Here is a 19,016-nt window from a genome sequence, read left to right as displayed (position 1 = left end):
CGAATACCCTATAACACCATTACTGAGAATGCTTCACCCCGCGTTCAGGTTCCTATTTAACCATTATATACCATTAGGTATTGTTTACTTGATTTTAAGGGAGTCACTTCATTCGATGATTTAACGCAGACAAATACGCGAAGTCTAATCAAGTTGCCATTTCACTCGCAGCAGCGAACTTTTCGATTATCGGCTAACTGTTGTTCGAAAAATATTTCCCTCTGGTATGCTTATTCGTAGACGTTAACGATATTTCGTTTTAGTATTTAGTTTTTACTTTAAAAACGTTCCTTAAGCCGACCGTCGAGTGGCAGTTGCGCAAGTTGTAGAAAAAGAGATCATTTTGAGAGGAATGTTCGCAACGAAGGTTTCCCGCGTATTGATGGATAAAAGAAACGCGCTGAAATACAGGTGGCATGGATCACATGGTGGAACAGCGTAGGAACCCCCTATGACCGATTAGACTCTATCACGGTACTCCCTTCTTGAATCTCCCTAAAAACACGATTCACTTGGCACACGAGTTTTGTGCATATAATGCAAGGTATCGGGACAATTCCTCCCTCTCCTTACTCCGCTTAATTTAATCCAATACGATATGGCTCCCCTCACCTTGTCGTGTTCATCGCCGGAAGGGGTGCGTGGTTTAAGAGGGTGGGTGGCTTTTTAAAACTGTGCCGATCTCAATTCACCGTGAAACCTCATCCTATTATCGTCTATTTAATCCTGATTGAGCCTGACAGGTTTTTTTTACTTTCGCGGTGTACCGACGAATCTTATCTCATTTCGAGAGAACGTCGTTGAATCTTCTCTTTTTAATTCTCGCATTCTGTTTCTTTCCTCTCCTTTTCGAATATGAATACGAATAAATTTCAGCGGGGAAAGCAGAGGCATATAATGGCACACGACGTAACGTAAAAAAAGAAAATTTGCAAGTGTACGTGTATATTGGTAGATACACAGGGTGGTTGGTAACTGATGGTACAAGCGGAAAGGGGGTGATTCTACGCGAAAAAATAAGTCGAAAATATGGAATACAAATTCTTCGTTCGAGGCTTTGTTTTCGAGAAAATCGACTTTGAATTTTCGCTCGGTACGCGTGCACTTTGTCGCGTCTCGTTATAACGGATCTCACTGTAGACCGTCGTCTCGATGGATATTATCGCAGTTTAAGTATGTTTTTGCCGTAACTGGAAAGTAGGCGCCAGGTATGCGCCTGTTTAGTATATTTTACTGCTGTCACAACTTTCATTTTTCGAAGCTACGAACCTTATTTTTTTCTTAAATTCCCAAGAATTGGTCTTTTTTATTTTTACCTATCTCTGTTAGAAACAATGTATAATTATACGAGAGAAAAATAGGATCGCACGTTGTATTCGAGTTTCTTCCGAAGTGCGCATAGTTTACCTTCGTAATCTGAAATAACAGACGAGCTGACAAGTGAAATTACGTCGGACGGTTTTAGCGACGTTCGTATTTTCGACTTAACGATCGCCTGCACAGCTGCATTTCCGTGTACAATAAGAGATAAAAAGATAAATTGACGACAAATATATGGAGCTCGATTTTTCCTAAATTATACGAAGGGAAAGTTCATCGGACAGAAGTTACACTGAAAGAATAGAGGAAAATAAAAGGAACATAAGTAATATACGATACAAGTAATATATAATATAAGTAACATAAGTAATAAACATTTCGTTTATTTGCATCGATCGAAGTATCTTTCGTGAAACTAATTATCATTGCGAATCTTTCGTTCTCCTATGAATCTCAGTCGATCGACTCGTCGTTGTTCTTCCTCGATTCGAAACGAACCTGGAAACAGTAATTAATAAATTGTAATTGTTCCACGTGTGAGAATTAATAGAAGAAGATAGAATTGCTTTTAAAAGTCCAGCACGCACGAATATATTAGAGAACGGATAATTAATTTCTGATGGATTTTCGTGGAATACGGCTGTGGTAGTTGGTGTTTGCTATGGGGATCGAAAACGCGGCGGTGACCTGTCACGGAGCGCAACCGGACGAGATGGATTTGTCTCGCAGCTGTGTACACTGCTTAATGTAGAAGCCAGTGAGATGGGGATTGCTCCGGTGCTGGTGGAGGTGTCCCTAAATCCGAAAGCTAACTATGATATGCTCGTTTTTCAGTCGCAAGATCAACGAGTATCAAAGCTTTGGCAAAGGACGATCCGAATAGTAAAAAATTCACCGACTTCGTCGATCGCTCGATGACAGTTCGTTACGTATTAGTATAGGAGGCTTATTTCGTTAACTTTACGTACGAGAATGTTTGATCGACTCGGTTGACTAAACGGCGTCTGAATTTTCGATAACGGGTGGTTCGTAATTTACGAAATTTGGGTCGTCCCCACCATCCTCGATATGATCCATCGACGGTTTTCTTCTCCTGGAGACGTCGTACTCTTCGCCGAGCTTTTTGTATGCTTCTGCACGATTTTCTAGAATTTCTCTGACGATCTCTGAAAGATTACAAGAGGACAGAAAAATTTGTTACGAATGTAGGTTAAATGGTTGCAGATTTATCATTTATGGTCTGTTTAAAGCGACGATAGATAGCGACAGTAGGAATTCGAGTCGTTATAACGCGACGCAGCGTTGTTGCGTCAGAATCTCGTCGTTAATAAAATGTGATGTTTACGATTAGTATTAGGTCATCCCATAAGATCGTGCCGACTTTTGCGTATACGTTTCATGTGCCGATTTATAAACATACGGCGATAAGGGGCCAATGAACTTGAGCTTAGCTGATCGAGAACAGACTAGAACAGATTTTCGTGGGTATAAGATCGTAATATAGCGAACACAGTGACTTCTAAAGGTAAAAAATCACGAATGAAACGCGTATCCATTCTCGACATCTCGTGTTGTATGAATTTCGGAAAGGAAGTTCTGTAACGATTGCCACGAAAAACATATCTGTTGTTTACGGAGAAAGTGCGCTTTTATCTCGCATCTGTAGGAAGTGGTTCCAACGTTTTAGATCTGGGAATTTCCGTTTAGAAGACGAGGAACGCTCCGGGCGTCCTCCTCGGACGGACGAAGATAAAATTCGGGATCTTGTTGAAAGATCACGAAGTTTGACAGTTCAAGAGATGTCGAATGTTCTGAAAATACCTAAGACAGCGATTCATAGGTGTTTAAAAAAAATAACATATGTGGCGGATCGGTATCAACAGGGCGCCGACAGGTCGAGGCATGAACGCGGCGCAATACCTCCCGGGCGATCCGCGGGTACCAACCGCCAACACCAGAGGGCTACGACGACGAGTCTGTCTATCTCGCTAGTGGTCGAATATACGGGCGCATGATACAAATACCGCACCTAGCGAGACTCCCTCTACGTCTAAGGCAGCGACTACCAGGCATAGGCTTACTGACGAGTCCACCGGTAGTCCCAGGACGAAACGCAAAACTAACTTTTCATCCGCCACACATATATAACCGCTTGAAAAACGGCACGATCTTATGGAATGATCCAATAGTTTCGACTTAAATTCTTTGTTCTTCCTAAAAGACTATGAAGGACGAAATGGATGGAATGGATCTTCCACGCAATTGTGCGCTGTCTTCGCGGTTAAAAGCGTCATTAGGAGTACACAAAGAAAAGGATAGGACGTTATGTCGGTGTTGTCAACATCTCTGTAAATCTTGAACAAACTTCCGGCGAGGTAAAAGTCGTATTTTACGAAGGGTACGCTAAAACTTTCTACCGTCTTCGAGAACCGTTCGTCTTGCGTGGTCGAAATTATCTAGAACCACGGGTGTTACGCCATGCAGCTTGCCATAGGTCATATTCTTATCTGTCGATCGCGGCACTATAATGTCGCAGACGGATCGTCGCGGCTGCCCGGCAAACAAACATTGTAGTGGCAAGCGCATGGTTCATTAAGCAGGGCGACCTCCAGAAACGTCGACTCGTGGCCGTTATTTTACCTCGCGTAAAAGAATGTGGCGCGATCCGAACGTAGTGGGGGTCGCCTTCCAGAAAAAACGAAAAAAATCGAAAGGCGTTCAGAACTTTTCGAGAAGTCGAACCGTCAACACATCTCATATATCGCGCATTACTTATCAACCAAAACGCAGTTACATTTTTTTTTTTTTGTTCCATTTATGTGTTTCTAGTTAATAAGTTGTTGAAATAAACATTAATTTATTTGTGTTAATTCTGTGGAATTTCATCGAACTACCCTTATTATCATAATCGAAATAAGGGAATCGATCAGTTCGTGGCGTCGATTATTTAATCGTAACGGGAACTTACAACTCTCGTTGACGTGCTATCTCGCGATCGCGTCTCTCCGCGAACGGTCGAAACAACGGGAGTTTTCAGTATGTCGGGCCAAGTTAGTAATAAGTCAACGATATTTACCCATGAGTAATTCCCTGCTCTCGATCATGTAGCCCATTTCTTTTTTAACCTCCTTCATCAACCACGGCATGAAACCCTCTTCGACATCTGTGAAAACGAATATCGCAGCTTTTTATTAGAACGAATTGATTTGTTGCTAATCTAGTTGAAAAAAAAGGAAGTGGGAGAAATGGGCGAACGCTTCTTTCGTTATCGAATTATCGGATAAAGATTATAAATAAAGAAAAATTAATAAACCTTTCTGAACGAACTAATTCACAAAAAGTAGCAGTGTTCTTGAGTGTTCACGAACCAGCCTTGATTTCGTCCAACAGGAACCCGGACATCTTCAAACCTTCGAGAACCGCTGGTAGAAGTTCGGCTATATATCCTGTTAAAAGAGTAGCCGCTGCGATTCGTTCTTCCGTTTCCTTTCGAGCTATCATCGCGTCCTCGTGTTGCCTTAATCGTTGATCCTGTCGAACGAATTCGAACGGCGATGCTTAAGAACGAAACTTTTCGAACAATTAATCGACGATGTACAAACCTTCTCTTCTCTCAGCCTCCTTTCTTGTTCCTCCAGTCTTCGCGCTTCGGCTCTTTCCGCAGCGCGTAGTTCCAAGAACTTCCTCTGTTGCTCCCTCAAAGCGGCAATCTCCTCCTCTTCCAGAACTTCTATCAATGCCTGTTCTATCGTTTTACCAACAAGCATCTCGAGAATCGGTTGCACCTCGAAGTCGAAGTCGAACAGCTGAAAGTAAGGTCGTTTGCTCGAACGATCGATAGCCGATCAAATGTGTAACATTTCCAAGAAGAAGAATCGCCTGGATTTTCTCCAACTTACGTCACCAGGCTCGATTTGAGTACTAGCATCTTGGCCAACTTTATCCGGGCAATATTTCGGTGTCGGCGGTCTATCCAAGAAGTAGTCCGTCTGTGTCGCGACATCGGTTTCGTCTGGTTTGTCGAATAGCTGCCAAATATAACGTACACTGTTCGATTACGTGCTGTTGCAAGACACTCGAGAGGGCAGTTCGACGAATCGTCGAGGATAGGGCGACGTTGCTCACCTCTTCGAGGTAAACTTCCGTTTGCACCGGCTCGTGCTTGCGACCAGGAACCGGCGGTGGCGAACCTGCCCTGGCGACCAGAGCTTTAGTAGCTTGTGCTTGAGCTCGTTTCCTCGCCAAATTCCTCCTTCTGGCTTCCGCTTGCCTCGCCGCTATCGATTGTTCTCCATCGATCTAAGCCAAATGCGTAATTACGTATTCTTCCATATACGTGCACGAGTTGCGGATAGTTCGTTCGGTTCGTTACTTACAAGGATAGGAGGAGTGGCGAACGTGCTTCCCCGGACGACGCGACGGTCAAACATAATATTCCCAAAAGGAATCGGTTGATCGCTGTAAAGGGAGGAAACGAAGGTACCTTACATATTTCGCGAGCTAAGTTGGAAATCTTGGGCAAGCGTCGATGAATTACATATCAGGGTGTATTTTAAGTTGTACACACGTGTACGTTACAATACTATCAGTATGTATATATGTATACAAACGTATCTACGATCCAAGTGCACGCAACCACACTCGATGATCTTCAGCGTCTCCTGCTTACACGCAACGAAATTATTTACGACCTTCTCGTTTCTACCGTTCCCGACACGCTTTGTTAAACGCTTTACAAGCAAACTTTAACTACCCTTTCGTGTTACTCTCTCTCTCTCCCTCTCTCTCTCTCTTTTTCTCTAGTACGTAAGATAAAACGCAGCGAATAAGTTTCCCAAAATGTTGGCAAACTTACGTCGCGTCGTTTCTCTTCGCGGTCTTCGCTCGGTCGTCCAAGGTCGAGGCAGCCATGGTCGTCGCGTTCGTCATTCCGAGAGTAAAGTCGACGGTGGCCTTGAGAGCAACCGGACACCTGGCAATATGGCTGCTATGACGTACTTCCGGCTTTTTGGTTAACGACGCGAGTGATTTGAACTTGGAACGCAGCGGACAACTATCGAAGTCCTCGGTGTCGTTAGAGTTCGATGCGATGCCGAGAAGAGACGCAACTTCCGGCGGTGGCATCAGAAATTCGCCTGTCTTGACGGTCGTGATGAATGGTTTTCTACGGAAAATTTGATTCTTCTTTGCGCTTTTACGCTGCTCTTCCTTCTCTTGCTCCTGTTCCTGAAGTTTTTTCAGCTTCGCGTTTAGAACTTCGTTGAAGTCTTCCGTAGACAAGGTCATACTAGGCTTTATCGCTGGTATTTTATCCACCGATCGTGAGCTCTCCTGGCTTCTGCTTCGTGCTTCTCTCCTCAATGGATTCGCTTGGTTCGATTGCAAATTCGCTTGCACCAAATGATCGTTCGATCTGCTGATACGTTTTCGATCAAACAGGTTGTTTTTCACGTTTTCCAAACAATCATCGACTACCGATCGATCCATCTCACCGCAATCGTTCACACGAAGAAGAGGCAGATTCGTGTCCAAGCCATCTTTCCGAAGAATGGTAAATGCCGGAGAATTCTTTCGTTCGAGATCAAAGGGATCTCCGTTGGCTGTGGGCGCCAACGCGGAAATTCCAGCTGGCATGTTGTCCGCGTTTTCAGGAAGTTTTACGGTAACTTATACCGCGCATTTTCGAACCACACGGTACATTGATCGGGTTGCCGTTGGTTTTCCTCAGGTCTCTACGTACGTACGTTTCATCTGTCTTGCTTCTTCTGTTTTTAAACACGCGGTGAATCGAGATCAGTTGTTTGGATCGAGGACGATAGATCGAGAAGAACGAGACGACTCGAGCGCTTGCACGATGACCACTAATAGATCCGCAATCGTGCGAGCGTGTTCACGGACTGGACAATGTCCTTAGAATCGACCGATATGTACCGCAGACATGCTACACGTATATTTTTACCCAGCGCCCACTCAATAACGCTGACCATCGCGAACTTTGCGCATGCCTAAGTCATGCTAAAGGGGCTCGAAATCGGTGGTAACTATGACCACGTATGTCCGTTGGTGTTTTGCAAAGCACCGCGACCAGAATTTCCCCTCAACTATCCGACCTCCTCCGTCAACCTCTTCTGGATGAAACGTTCGCGTTACGTTTCTACTTACTTTGTCGCTGTATTTATACTCCAGCAAAGATCAACGGCATCGTTTAAACTGCCTGATCGCGTGTAATCGTCAATTTAGTCTTTTGCCTACGCTCCTTCCCTTTTAATAACGTTGCTGTGTATATCGATCATAGACGTTATTGCGTTATGATCCGCTTATGATATCGCAAAAATATTCGAACGTTTGACGTACGATCAGCGGGAAATCGTCACACCTCTCTCTTGGACGAGTATATTATGGTTATTGTTGAAGAAAAACCTAGCCATCGTGTTCAACGTTGTTTACGCGTTTCTTCCTCTCATTTTTCTATTACAAATTAACCTTTCGTTTCTCTTGTATTATATGTATAAATCGCAGTGTCACGTTCGTCCTAAGTAAGAAACCGTGCGTGGCGATGTTTGAAATTGATTAGCGAAACGTAAGAACAGCCAGCTATAATAACGACGAACATAGGCGATCGTAGTAGCAGTTTTCCATGTCAGAAAACTGTGTAAAGATTTCATGAGTTGATATATGTACGTGGAATACGTTGAAAGTTCCAGGCGATTGAGAAAGTTTTCATGAGAATATAAGAAGAGGTTTGAAAATTGGCAAATATGATGGAAAAAGATGATGAAATAGATGGAAAAATAGAAACAATTTATTTCGTTGATGCTTGCCCATGATCTCTTGAAAGACTTCCTAACCAAATGCCGCGATTTTTCTATAATCTTTCGAAACGTTTCGAAAACTTACGTGGGTGGATTTCTATATTTCTTCTGAACATGCAATATTGCCCTTGGACTCTTGACAAAAGTATAAGTTTCTTTTCTATCTGCTTCCCTGGCCGGTATATTGTAAGAGTGAATCCCACGATTACACGTTCGGCACATATCCGTTCTGGTAGCCATCTCTTTTCCTTAATGTAGTTATAAATGTAAATATTAATAGATAGTTTTACTTCAGCCAATCGTTATTAATCGCTCTTTTTGCAAAAAATTCTATGAAATGCCTGCTGTAAGGTTGACCACAAATTCGTAATGGTTTCAAAGACCAACTACTTGTGTACTTCAGTTGTCAAGGAAACGCAAAGAGGAAGAGTTTTCCTTATGTGTGTATTGATATAACTTTTACGATAGTCGACCAAGATTTTATATTAATTAACTAAATATAAAACTTAAAACAATTTTTAGTAGCAACATTATTAACTACCGTTATTTTGCACTTGTCTATTTTTCTGTAAAAGAAGGGAAAGTTTAAATATTTTTAAAAAATTGGTTGAGATTGATAACAATTATGATTAGTTTTAATATTTTGTTTTAGAGAGTATAAAAATATACATTTATGGTTAGTACAACTGAGAACTATCTCATCGATACTATTTTTTAGACCGAAACTACAGTCGGTATAGATGGTACTTACCAATATTTACCGTACGATATAACGAAGACATATCGATCGAAACTTCGACTGTACCGTTGTTTGACTCTTTCTGAGCGCCGCTTATAGTCGGCATCCACGAGATGGCCTGTGGATACGAGCGATATCTATAGTCGGCATCCACGAGATTGCCTGTGGAGCGCCCAGATTCGTGGTTAACGAATGGCTTTTAACAGTATGCAGATGTTCACACTGCATCTCAGTGCTGTTTCACAATAGAATTGCGTGCAATGGTCCTTGTAACTCATATTGCCGGGCATCGAATCTATAATTTCGACTTGTCGAAATGGGATTAAGAAATGAATAAAATATTTAATTACTAATAAGAACTTATACGAGAATGCATATTAAAACCTTATATTCCGTAATAAGTGATGTAAAACTGGTACGACTATTACAAATCTTATATGATAATATAATACAATGATAACGCTAACAACAGGTAACGCAATGGAAACAATAACGCACGAGAGATTTCATATCGAAAAGGTAAAGGTGCGAACTCGGCTAATACAGACCTTTTGTACCCTTTGTCGTAGGAGATAAGCTGGTCTAACCTACTTGGAGACGGCAACTTTCCCATTGATGTTTGCTGTTATCAGATGCAAGCCTCGGATGTCAAATATGCAACAGCCTTTCGTAGATAAAGCAGTTCTTAGCAATCATATCGGTAAAACGGCAAACCATCGGTAGGCACAAATGTCATGCCTATTCTGTATTTGGTCGATATAATCGCTGGAGAGTCGCTGTGATAATTCCGTGCCGATAATGTTGTACCGTAGGAAATCGCAGAGGACTTCAGTTAATGGCTATACTGAAACATTGAATGGTCGCTGCACAGCCGACTGCCGGTTTTCATCGCTGCCATGGCTATGATAAACACTATGAGAGGTGTGGTAGGTTCACTACAAACAGTCGAGTAAGCAATATAATTTTTTGATTTACATTGCGTGAAAAATATAAATGTACATGAATAATCTCTATTAATTGTCCATTATATGCTTTTTTTAGACGCGGCGATACTTGGTGGGGTAATTACATATATTGCAGGTTTATTGTTAATTATAAATAAATAATTTTCAAACGTTAAAGTTTCAATACTAATTAACTGGAATATATAGTGGATGTCTTTAGTACTATTTAATATATGACAGAATATTTTTAACAAGCATATGTTAATTTACAAATATTTTAACGGTTAAATTAATTTAATTTCAGACCTTATTGGATTAAATCTTACCAGGAGACTTTCAGTACCTTTAAACATATGGGGCTTTGGGAATATTGTTTTGAACAGTTTAGATATCCATATTATCAGTTTGACAAAGAATTTGATAGATGTCGTCACATTTTCTCAGAAGAATATTATCTGATTATAGTATGGTTATTGCCAAGGTGGCTAATGATCGTGCAAACATTTTTTACACTTTCTCTCCTACTCTAGTTTTTAGCACAAGCTGTGATTGCATTAACATTAGTCTGTTAGCCTTTAAAATTTGTATTGAATTACGAGTAGTCGTTTTCAGCCACTGCTTTTGTGCGTTGTGTCATAGCAGGTAAATAAAAGTTTTCAATATCCTATCATGACGATATAGCAAAAAATGTTTATGACATTCAAATAACCTTTGAATTTTAGGTACCTTATTGTTTTTAGCAGCACCAATATTTGGAGGGCAATATTGGCGTAGAGACTAGTTAATGTCTCCAAACTTTAACCATTTATCGTGGTTATACGATTTGGCAGTTATTTCATTCGTGTTACATTGGTTAACTACATGTTTGTTGTATCTGGGTGCGAAAACTGGTTATAGACTGCGCAGGGAATTTCGAAATTTAGAGATGCATATGCAGCCCAATCTACACATTCATCAAGGATTATCAAGGGAAGGATATATATAATTTTTTGTTATATATAGATAATAGCAAGGCAATATTTGGTTATAAAACGAGCTTCGACTCTGTTTGACAACATTAATTACAAACGAAAACTTATAGATCTGCTTTCAAAGTTTTCCTTGTTATGTGACATAGTTCTGTAATTCAGTTTTCAGTGTTCTCAGCGATAGTATTCGATTCCGTGCATTTTTTATAAAAACCTGTATCTCTGGATTAAGAGAACTATTTTTACATTTCTATATCGTCGTTTTATTTATCGTTAATATTTCAAATATATATCTAATTCTAAAACGTTTTAGATATTACGAATGTCTTGTAATTACAACAGAAATAATTGAAATTAAAAAATCACAAGAAATAACATATCTTTGTAATCATTTTTTACTCCACAGTTTTACGTAATAAACGTTGGTATCATACGGTATACTTTAAAAGTAAGCTGAATATCTTACGAGAGTAAGGTACTAATAAAAAAAAAATATCAAAATGAAACAAGAACTTACAGAAGCATCTACGCGGACCATCCTCGAATCAGAAATAATCAATGGTTTTTCTTGTTATCAAATCAAATTTGAGATCGAAAAACATGATTTTGAGATACGTTTTAGATGAAATTTCAGACGGAATGCGCGAAACTGGTTTGAAAGTGAAAGCGGGTATCGAGTTACTGGTCACATCGGTACGATAGATACCGATTTTGTTAGTGATAGTTACATTGGAAACGCATCTTACCGATTCATGCCAAAGCTGCTCGAAAATGCAGTCAGAACCGTCTGATTTAACCTATTGCAATTAAATCGAGTGCAGAGGTTAGAACGCTGGAAAACACAGTTTTACGGAAAATATAAGTTTCGTAACTTTGAAACATGACACATGGTTGCATCGTACAGATCTTCGATACCAGAGAAGATAGAAATTGTCGAATTATACCAAGATAAATTTAATTTTTTCTTTGTATTTCTTGTTGTTACCCTCAGGTATTTTATGTTCCTTACGCCATGTAAACACTGGTGGGAATTTATCCTCGTGAATTAACAATAATAACGATGAAAACGCTGTTACAGGTAATTCTTAGTATTTTTTTAGAATGTCCGTGGTCTTCGTCGAACCATTATGACGAAATATTTTAAATGCTTGGAAATCCCAAAATCGACATTAACGTTTGGGTGGCTTCGAGGACATCGGTTCCTGCATTAATACCATGGTATACACACACGCACGCACACATATAATATATGTATATATATACATACATAGGGGAAAGGGCGTTTTCGGTTAGTTAGACGATTGAGAGGTGGGCCGAGAATGCTTGTTCTTCCTGATTCGTTCGAAAAGAGGAAGAAGAACGTATCGAGATCGATTCGAATGAAAACGAAAAGAAGAAAAAAAGAAATAGAGAAGCAAGAGGAGAAAGAGAAGGAGGGTAAGAACGGTGAGGGATGCGAAAAGGAGGATAGACAGAGGATAGAGACAGAAACGCAAGAGCAGAGGCGTAGGAGGAGATGCAACGCGAAGAAGGAGGGACGAGGAAGAGGGCAAAGATTTTGGCACCCTGCTGAGTCCCCTAATTGCCTCGCCATCCTTCCCTCGAAACGTCCAGCACGCCCTTGAACCCTCTCCTCGGTCCAGCTAACGCGGTCCTAAAAGCTTACCGAGACCCGAATCTCTTCGTTCTTCTTCCATCTCTTCGGACCACGCGATCTTTCTCTTTTTCCTCGTCTACCACACCTTTCTCCTCATCCAGAACGCTGAATAAGCAACATCATCTATCACACTGCGCGAAACGATATATTTGTTTTCGCCGGACCTGTTTAATTATTTACATCCAGCCCCCAAGTGGAACCGTCTAGTTCGCTTTGCCCCTCCTGCGAGCTTTGTCCCATGTCTTCGCGGCTCGCGCTGGTACTCCTTCGCTTTTCGCTTGCCCGATCCTTCGAAAAAGATTACTCCAGTCTCATCCCTGTCGTCCGTCAGCGAGGTCAGTTCGCGGATCTTGGCGTTTTCGCACTGCCCTAGAAATCGTTGCGATTAGCGCTTCGCATCGCGTGCTATCGCGTCGATTACCGATCGAGTCGCGAATCTTTCACCGAATAAATGTATTGGACGGGAAAAATGTAAAAATGGAAGAAACGTTCGAAGGAAAGATCGTGCCGCAACCGGCGCGGACGGATGGTCGTAGGGAAGACCAATTATCGCAGTGGAATGTCCGTTCTGGAATCCGTGATGAAATTTGATCTCGCTATTGGAACAACCAGATAATGACTAGGAAGTCTAGGGGCGTGGTAATGAGGGCTGGGTCCGAGCAACTCGCTCGATTCTCTCGGCGTCTCTTCGCTATTTCGCGTTCCACGACCGGGCCCCCATGCCTGGCCCCATCCCGCCAACTTTCCTAGTCCATCTTCTCTACTCGGTCTGTGCTCGGTGATAAATTACGCTCGAGATATCGGCACCTCCTCTTGTTCATTTGCCAAGGGTATGTATGTTCGCGTTGCTCCTCTAAAGACACCCTTTGCGGTTAATCCCGAGGCTCCGTCCAGTCTCGAAGGTCGCTACTTTGTCTTCATCGTCAGTTTCGTACGAATCTCCTAGACATAGCGCGTCGATCTCGACGATAATTGGGAAACATACCGGCCAGGAACTGTTATTCGACGAGAACCTCGTATCATCCTGCCAACTACTCGAAATAACTTGACTTTTAGGATTAACGCGGAGCAAATATCAGCTCCTACGAAATTTCTCGATAATTAGTCGTTGGAGATGTTTGACGACGCTTGAAGATATTTTATGCAGGATCGCTCGTTTCGGTGAAAAGGAACCCTTGTTTGTTTTACGCGACCCGTCGATCGTTCGGTCGACCAAACAACAAGGATAAAGGGAGGCTAAACAGGAAAGTATCTCGTAACTGGCAAGCGTTGCGTCGCCCTGGACGCGTCCGCCACCCGAGAGGCTCGTTTACACCAGTCGAGGCAGCAGCTTCTCGCCTGCTCGCCACCTTTGTCTCCATTTCCATTCTCTTTCCTTCTCCTCTCTATTCTCCTTCTGTTCTCTTCTGTTCTTCTTCCGCTTACCGAGAAGACAGTGCGTATGTGTGTGTGTGCGTGTGTGCGTGTGTGCGCGCAGGATCGAAACGTTGCATTCTTCGCGGATAGAGGAGGTCGCGCGACCGCAACTCGAATTTGGAACAAGGCCGATCTAATGTACGGACAATGTTAACTGATGAGCAGAGCTGGACCCGTTGCAAGAACAATGCAGTCCGAGGAAAACAGAGAAAAAACAATGGGTTCCTATTAGCATCTACCTGAACTTGTTGGGTCTCCCGCTCTGACAGCGGTGGCTCCCTTTTTCTCTTTTCTCTCTCGGTCCCCGAGCCCTCCTACCTTCTACCCTGTATCTTCCTTTCCACTCAGCAACTTTATTTCCGTGGAATCGCTCCACCCGCTCGTTTCACGGTTCCACCGCGCCCTAAATCGATCGTGCGTTCGACCTTTCGACGGTACGCCGCTATCGATAGAACCATGTTTCGACGTTTAGTTAGTTTACCTGCGGTGCGGTCGTCCCACTCTTCCAGTACTTTGTCCAATATTTCGTTCGAACCGCTCGGGATTCGACCGTTTCGTAAAATACCATTAGACGATAGATGGAACATCTTTCGAACGGCTGATACGTTCTTCCAACAGTTTTATTTCATCGAAATCACGCGATCGGTGGACTTTGCAGCGGCAGGATAAATTCCTGGAGAATTTTCCGCGAGAATGGAACTCGGCTTCCCCTCGAGCCGGTCTATTCTTTGGAAAATCCACTTGCGATGAAAATACTTGGAAAGTTTGAAAATTTCGTCTAGACGACTTCTCGATCGTAATGAAAGGAACGCCGGAGACGTGTGCGGAGAACGTTGCGAGACTCTCGCGCCGCGCGTCGCAATTTTTCCGCTCCGAAACGCGACGGACGACGACGTCGCGTTTCTATCTACAACGGCGAACCTAGCGTTTGGCAAACGGATGGCGAACGCTCGATCGAAGGAACTGGACGCAACGGGACGGAGGGAAAGCGATAACGGGGATGCGTTAAAAAACCGCAAGAGCCTCGGTGGAGCGTTCCGGATCGATTAACGCGACCGTACAGCTTGTAGAACAACGGGTCTCGTAGTAAACATTTATTCGTGGCGTTACGTTGCGCAGTTGATGGAAGCGTGGAAGAAAGGCCGCAAGATCTCGGAAAGGATCGAAAGGGCGTTCGTTCGTTTTTCGGGGCGAGTAAGTATCCTCGATCGCCGCGAGATAACGAGAGCAGCGCGTAGATCATGTAGCAGGTTCGCGATCGTGCGCAGATAGGTCGCGTCGCATTTTGTTCTTTCGGCGATGAGAGCAAGGATCAGATAATCTTCCGGAGGAAAAAAAAAAAAACACCCTGAATAGTCGTTCCGCACCAGTTCCTGGTACCGGAAAGCAACGGCGCAACCTGCCACCGGTCAACCTGTTGTTGCCGCTGCTGCTGCTTCTGCTGCTGTTGCTGTTACCGGTCGTAAGATTTGCCTGGTCGGTTTTCAGTTCGAGATCAGGTAAAACAAAGAGCGACCCTCGGTCTGCACGTAGCCCGTGAAAAATGGAGTTTCGCTTCGAGAGGAAAGGTGAAAAAACGTGCGTGGTCACGAACGCGAAACAGTTAGAGATCTGCTTGCGTTTTCCTCTTCCCTGTTCTCGCCTTCATCGATAATTCTTATCTGTCCGAGACTGGTTGGTCGCTGGTAGAAGGACCGAGTCTCGGACGATTCGTTCACGCTGTTTCGAACGTAGCTAGACACGTGTTCTCTCGTTTCTTCGTCTCTCACGATCGCTACCAAATCGATAAACGGACGACGCTAAGACGAACGAGAAACGCGAGACAAACTATGATCTGTTATAAGTGGAATGGAACGATCCGTCGATCGACCGTATCGCGATCGACGCAACGATCGATCTCGTGAAAGATCTCGGGGAATCGTGGTGACCGAACGACCGAATACGCGATGTAAATCGATGGACGGAGAAATATTTGAACGACCGGACGGGCGTGTTCGTCCGTGAATATATCGAAGAGAGCGAGTTTGAGACGGGGCGGAGAGGAGACAAGGAAACGAGCACGACACTGCGGACGATGGACGGACGTCGCGTCGCATCGTGTCGTCGGCAGGGACGGCCGCGATTTTTCGATCGAGCATCGGTAACGGTCGCGACGACCAACACGGAGACCGAAAAATGAAAAGCAAAGAAGGAGCGATATCGTTTCGATCGCCGGAGATACATAAATGCATTAACGAAGACGTTGGCTGTGATTTTACTTCTGAACGTCTCACGCCCTTTGCTTTTCCTGTCGGTCTGGCGAGACCTCTCGTTATCTGAATCACGTCGCTCCAGGGATATCGACTCGCTGTTCGATATCCCGCGTCGATGGCTACCGCCGCTACATAGATAACGTCGAAATACATCCATTATTCAGCCATTTGATCGCGTATTAGTAGGTATCGAAATGCGTGCCACGGGCTTATCGGTTATGCCGCGCCGTATCGCCGCTGTTACTTTTACGTAAGGATACGACTTAACGCATGCGTCCGAAGGACGTCGAAAGCCGTCACCTCCGAGTCGTGTTTTCGTTTCTTGCTTTCCGCTCTCGTCATCTTCCGAGATACGCGTCTCTTTTCCGTATCGCCAATTGTTATTTCGCAAGTTCACGGTACGGGCGGATCAGATTTCCGTCGATTCGATCCGCTAGACGATCCACAGGCGATCTATCGACGCGTTCGTCGACGAAATCCGGCGGATACCCGTTCGAGCGAATACTCGGAGTCGAATACGAGTCGAATACGAGTCGAATACGAGTCGAACAGATTCGATCCGTCGTCAGTCACAGAGAGAAGAAACTCGACGACCCAGTGTGCGGCACGACGAACGCGTATCGCGTGTACGTACGCTTTACGAATTCTTGTTATCGGATTTACAAGAAGGCGTTAGGATGTCGCGCGGTAGAACAGCGGGATCGAGTCTCCCCGCGCGGGAATCTTAGAAAGTGTGTCGAAACGATAAAAGAGAGCTAGTATCCCTGGAGATGAAAAGAACGCGTCAAATTTCGATGGGGGAGCGGACACGAATGGAAAGGGGGTAGTCGGACGAGCGATCGGTTGGAAAATAGGAAATAGAAAGCCGTGAGAGAGTGGTTCATCTGCGTGAATGGGACGATGCTGTTGCGTACCACCCTCGCGTCCATCGCGTCTCTCGTCTTTTCGCGGCATCGTCTTCGTGGCCGAGACAGCAGCCGAGGCCCATAAATTCTCCGCTTTAGCTATTTAAGCGATAGATCATGTTTTAAACAAAAGTCGCTGTGATCCGCGTCGGATCGAGAGAAAGAAAAAGCGACGAGACGGAGGCAGTGCGAAGGGACGAGACGACAGGGAACGCCCTGAGTTTTACGCCAACCATACGCGCCATATACCGGACCAACCCCATAAATCCTTCATCCGCCTCGACTCTGCCATCCTCGCCGCTGTTTTCTAATATTTTGATTTATGCCGCTTTCACTCGGCTAATTTGCCGGCCTTTATCCTTTATTTGCGTGTTTAGGGGTGAAATTTGTCCCTCGAGCTCCGGGGTCTCTCGGCTACAATACAACTCCGAGGATCGCTTTCCGTCGATCATTGTCGACCAGGTTCTTCGTGTGGCGTTTTTGTTCAACGATACCGAACGAGCCACGCCACGCTCGAGAACGGCGATCGCTTGCCAAACACCGATCCTCCGTAGGGATAGGGAAAATATTTTCCAAATACGTGGCTCGACTGTTTCTCGCAGGCGAGACAGGACCCGGTCCGTCGTTAGATTACGCGAAACGATCGTACGCGTGTCGCGCGTTTTCTTTCGCACGGATCATCCGTAGCCTGTTCCGACTTTCGTCGATGCAGGATGAAATTGCACTTGGCGCGATTCGGTGTACGCTCGCGGAGAAAGGAACGGCGAACGGCGGCCGCCGTTTTTCGAGGGCGGATGCACGAACCATCGAGATGGAACGACGAATCGTAAATTACGCCGCGCGATTTCTCTTTCGTTCCGGGCCCGCTATCCTCGAGTTCTGTGTTTGCGTGTGCGCGCATTACGACCGTTCGAAGGAAGAGAAGAAAGAAGGGCGGGTGGAAACCGGGGGTCGATCCTCCACGCTAAACTTCCTGTGGATCCACGTGGCTCTTCTATTGTGTCGCAACGGTTCTAATGATTCGTTCTGATCCGGCCTAGCCCATTCAGGCCGAGGGGGTTAGGTTGTTTTCATGGCGCGGAATTCCGCGACCCATCGTGCTCTGGCATCGACCGTGCCACGTAACGACCATCTAAGTGTATGCTTTGGTTGCGCCGCGTATATCGCGAAAAAAATACGACGCGACGCGATCGATCCTCGTTCGATGGTCGTCGATCTTTCCGGAATCGCGTATCACGCGAAAAAACTCGGTTGCGCAAGAGACACGAAACGAAGGGTCACTGCGAACCCCTGTATGGATCTCCCATACGGGGTATTTCCATCGATGATTGGGGTGAGTATTCCGGGGTATGGAGTCGTCCGTAGACGAGTAATGACTCGGTAATACGACGGGGATGTAACACGCGTCAACCGGAAACGATTCAATCCGGAGTCGTCTCTGCTCGTCGTTTCACCCTAACTGTTAATTCATCCGTTCGTTAAGCGACACAGCTTTTGCGCGACGGTTACCGGGATCGTTCGCCAACGATCGTTGTTTCCACGGCGGTGTCTTCGCGTCCAAGGATCATCGTCCTCTCTCTCTAAAAAGATTTAAAATCTCGAAAGAAAGATTTAAATAGACTTTAGAAGTACGGGGGAGACATCTGTTCGCGGATACCTTTGTACCGATCGTACCATTCTCTTGCGACGTGTCGCTCGGAGCGTTTCTTCGAAGCTGGTTAACCGCTTCGACGTAGGAATAATAGAGCCGCGGTGACATTTTTAAGAGCATCTGGCCGATAAGCGTAAGGCAGGATGAGCGCTGGAACAGATCGAAGAATAGAGGAAGAACGAAGTACTGTTTGCGTCGTACGACGCGATTCGATTAAACGTTCTCGCGGTTCTCTTGGAAGAAAGGAGCGCATGCCCCGGCACTGTGGCACGTTTGACGTGGACCGTTGGCTGAGCATTAATTTTACGGTCGATGATTTTTTTTTTTTTTCTCCGTTGAACGATCGCGACGC

The 19,016-nt window shown here is 44.5% G+C and overlaps 2 protein-coding genes across 3 annotated transcripts; one reads left to right on the top strand and one right to left on the bottom strand.

Moving 5' to 3' along the window:
• Positions 1-1,651: 1,651 nt before the first annotated feature.
• Rsph3 (Radial spoke head protein 3) lies at positions 1,652-7,691 on the bottom strand. 2 transcript variants are annotated; one of them, XM_033337528.2, is made up of 9 exons: positions 6,176-7,689; positions 5,697-5,778; positions 5,446-5,619; positions 5,220-5,348; positions 4,923-5,126; positions 4,689-4,851; positions 4,397-4,483; positions 2,289-2,486; positions 1,652-1,818 (listed from the first exon to the last, which is right to left on the bottom strand). In XM_033337528.2, the coding sequence occupies exons 1-8, from the start codon at positions 6,952-6,954 to the stop codon at positions 2,314-2,316; spliced, it is 1,791 nt and encodes a 596-aa protein (XP_033193419.1). In that variant the 5' UTR covers positions 6,955-7,689; the 3' UTR covers positions 1,652-1,818; positions 2,289-2,313. The 2 variants fall into 2 exon arrangements, with proteins under 2 accessions (XP_033193419.1, XP_033193420.1); XM_033337529.2 differs by lacking the exons at positions 1,652-1,818; positions 2,289-2,486 and having other exon boundaries at positions 4,402-4,483; positions 4,634-4,851; positions 6,176-7,691.
• Positions 7,692-9,366: 1,675 nt separating this feature from the next.
• Positions 9,367-11,105, top strand: LOC117158590 (uncharacterized). The gene is made up of 5 exons (XM_076618682.1): positions 9,367-9,590; positions 9,684-9,820; positions 9,913-9,932; positions 10,120-10,457; positions 10,538-11,105. The coding sequence occupies exons 2-4, from the start codon at positions 9,728-9,730 to the stop codon at positions 10,343-10,345; spliced, it is 339 nt and encodes a 112-aa protein (XP_076474797.1). The 5' UTR covers positions 9,367-9,590; positions 9,684-9,727; the 3' UTR covers positions 10,346-10,457; positions 10,538-11,105.
• Positions 11,106-19,016: the final 7,911 nt, after the last annotated feature.

Source organism: Bombus vancouverensis, chromosome 5, assembly GCF_051014615.1.
Source record: "Bombus vancouverensis nearcticus chromosome 5, iyBomVanc1_principal, whole genome shotgun sequence".
In the NCBI taxonomy this organism is placed as follows: domain Eukaryota; kingdom Metazoa; phylum Arthropoda; class Insecta; order Hymenoptera; family Apidae; genus Bombus; species Bombus vancouverensis.
Note: the sequence above shows the minus strand (reverse complement) of the source record. Positions and strands in the feature narration are given on the sequence as shown.

Excerpts from the sequence above, each read along its gene's own strand:
- Rsph3 (XM_033337528.2), bottom strand. The coding sequence starts at position 6,954 with ATGCCAGCTGGAATTTCCGCGTTGGCGCCCACAGCCAACGGAGATCCC. Across the intron at positions 5,779-6,175 it reads GCGAAGAGAAACGACGCGAC|CGATCAACCGATTCCTTTTG; the intron begins GTAAGTTTGCCA and ends CTCCCTTTACAG. Across the intron at positions 4,484-4,688 it reads GTTGGACGAAATCAAGGCTG|ATGTCGAAGAGGGTTTCATG; the intron begins GTTCGTGAACAC and ends TCGTTTTCACAG.
- LOC117158590 (XM_076618682.1), top strand. The coding sequence starts at position 9,728 with ATGGTCGCTGCACAGCCGACTGCCGGTTTTCATCGCTGCCATGGCTAT. Across the intron at positions 9,821-9,912 it reads GGTTCACTACAAACAGTCGA|ACGCGGCGATACTTGGTGGG; the intron begins GTAAGCAATATA and ends TGCTTTTTTTAG. Across the intron at positions 9,933-10,119 it reads ACGCGGCGATACTTGGTGGG|ACCTTATTGGATTAAATCTT; the intron begins GTAATTACATAT and ends ATTTAATTTCAG.